The sequence below is a fragment of the Buceros rhinoceros genome, unplaced genomic scaffold, assembly GCF_000710305.1.
Source record: "Buceros rhinoceros silvestris isolate BGI_N320 unplaced genomic scaffold, ASM71030v1 scaffold11145, whole genome shotgun sequence".
Classification (NCBI taxonomy): Eukaryota; Metazoa; Chordata; class Aves; order Bucerotiformes; family Bucerotidae; genus Buceros; species Buceros rhinoceros.
Genome location: NW_010412526.1, coordinates 87,086 through 88,779, shown reverse-complemented (window position 1 = coordinate 88,779; position 1,694 = coordinate 87,086). Strand labels below are relative to the sequence as shown.

General features: G+C 49.6%; 1 protein-coding gene across 1 annotated transcript in view; it reads left to right on the top strand.

Annotated features, from left to right (window-relative positions):
• Positions 1-218: 218 nt before the first annotated feature.
• The window catches only part of ADCY5 (adenylate cyclase 5), a gene marked incomplete at its 5' end in the record, with an annotated part of 83,590 nt that continues 82,114 nt past the window's right edge, over positions 219-1,694 (top strand). Inside the window, one exon of the mRNA XM_010136445.1 lies at positions 219-377. Within this exon, the coding sequence (XP_010134747.1) occupies positions 219-377 (159 nt within the window). The remainder of the gene's footprint in view (positions 378-1,694) is intronic.

The following is a 1,694-nucleotide window of genomic DNA, read 5'->3' as shown; positions in this document are numbered from 1 at the left end:
GGTGTTAAGAACGCGTATCTGAGGCCATGTACAGAAGGTCTATGTTGTAACGAGCAGAGAGGTAAAATGTGCTGGAATTAAGAGCTGGAGGTTTAAGCGCGGCGTGGATTAAGGAGTCGTGGAAGGGGCTGGGTTCTGGCTGGTGCTTTGTTACTGATGGCAGGTTTCCAAAGTGTAACCAAGTATTTTTCTGTTCTGTTTTGTTTTGTTTTTTTCTTTTGTTGCAGCTGGTCTCCAATGTTCTCATCTTCTCCTGTACAAACATTGTAGGCGTGTGTACCCACTACCCAGCAGAAGTGTCCCAAAGACAGGCTTTCCAGGAGACCAGGGAGTGCATACAAGCCAGGCTGCATTCTCAAAGGGAAAATCAGCAGCAGGTAAGAGCAACAGTGGGACATTGAAATGACATTCCTGAAGCAGAATTAAATTGTTCCTGTAGGATGGTATTTGCAGGCCGCTTGCTTCTGCACTGCTCCAGGCAAGAACTGGCTGCTGGTAGAGGGCAGGGCTTTTAAAGGTTTGAAAGAGACCTCAGGGGAGCAGTTCTTCCCCGATACCCCGACGGACTTCTCCACAGTCGTCAGCAAATCCTGTGGTCTATGGATTAAAATTAATCTACCCGTAGATTAAAGTGACACAGTATGCAGATAGTCTGTGCAGGGTGTTTTGCATCCGTCGTTGAAGTCACGTGTTGAATGCAGATCAACACACGGGCTTCAGGCTGACACTCGCTTTCCAAGGACAAAGCATGACGCGTCTGTCAGCACAGCCACTGCCAGCAGCTAGCTGTGAGGCAGGCTCCAGTAGTGACAGGTAAAAACTGGTCCCCAGAGCATACTGTCCGTTGAGGGGAAGAGGTCCTCTTCCTGCTTTTCCAAGGGTTCCCACCTGCTTGCACACCTCTGTATACCTTGTGGGCCTCAAGTGAATTGTATTTGCTCAAAAAGTAAGATTCATCACCAACTCCGATGTTTGGGTTTGGTTTTTTGTTAGTTTTTTGCTACAAAAATACCTGTTGCTGCCAGCATGCAGCCTACCTGTCAAGGGTACCACAAGTATCCGCTCCCCTAGTTCATTCCTGGGTTCTCCTGCAGCAGATCTCTTGTGTCCTCAGAATCAGACACCAAAGACCTTTTGGGGCAGCTTGACTGTTCCCTTGCTAACACGCACCTCTGCCCTGCATTACATCTTGTGGTGTTCTGTCCAGCCGGAGCTGAACTGAATCACGAAGCGAGGCTTCAGCTCGTCCCTTGGGAGGTATCTCGGAGCTTGGTTGTGGTTTTGGAGAAAAGGTCAGGGGAATGAATCAGCTGGAGTGTCTTTGCATCTCTGAGGCAGCACAGCTTAGTTTTCCCTCGTGTCTCAGCCCATCTGTACCTATGGATTAGTCTTTTGGTGGTTTACATGTACCACACGACAGACGTGCTGTTTAACCCTTCTTGTGAAACAACACCTGCACGTGCTTTGTTTTGATGGCGTATGTACAAAAACGAGGTGGACGCTTGAGGCTCCTTTGTCACGAGCACAGTGTCAGAAGGATGAATGCTTCCACACCTTGGAGTGGAGGAGAGGACTGTGCCGAGCGAGTACCCCCGTTTTGCTGATTCCAGCTCTGTCCTCCCTGCTGAGGGACCACCTTAGCAGCGCGGCTCAAGCGCTTGGGCTGTTCTGGATTTAAGGGCTTCTCCGGCAGT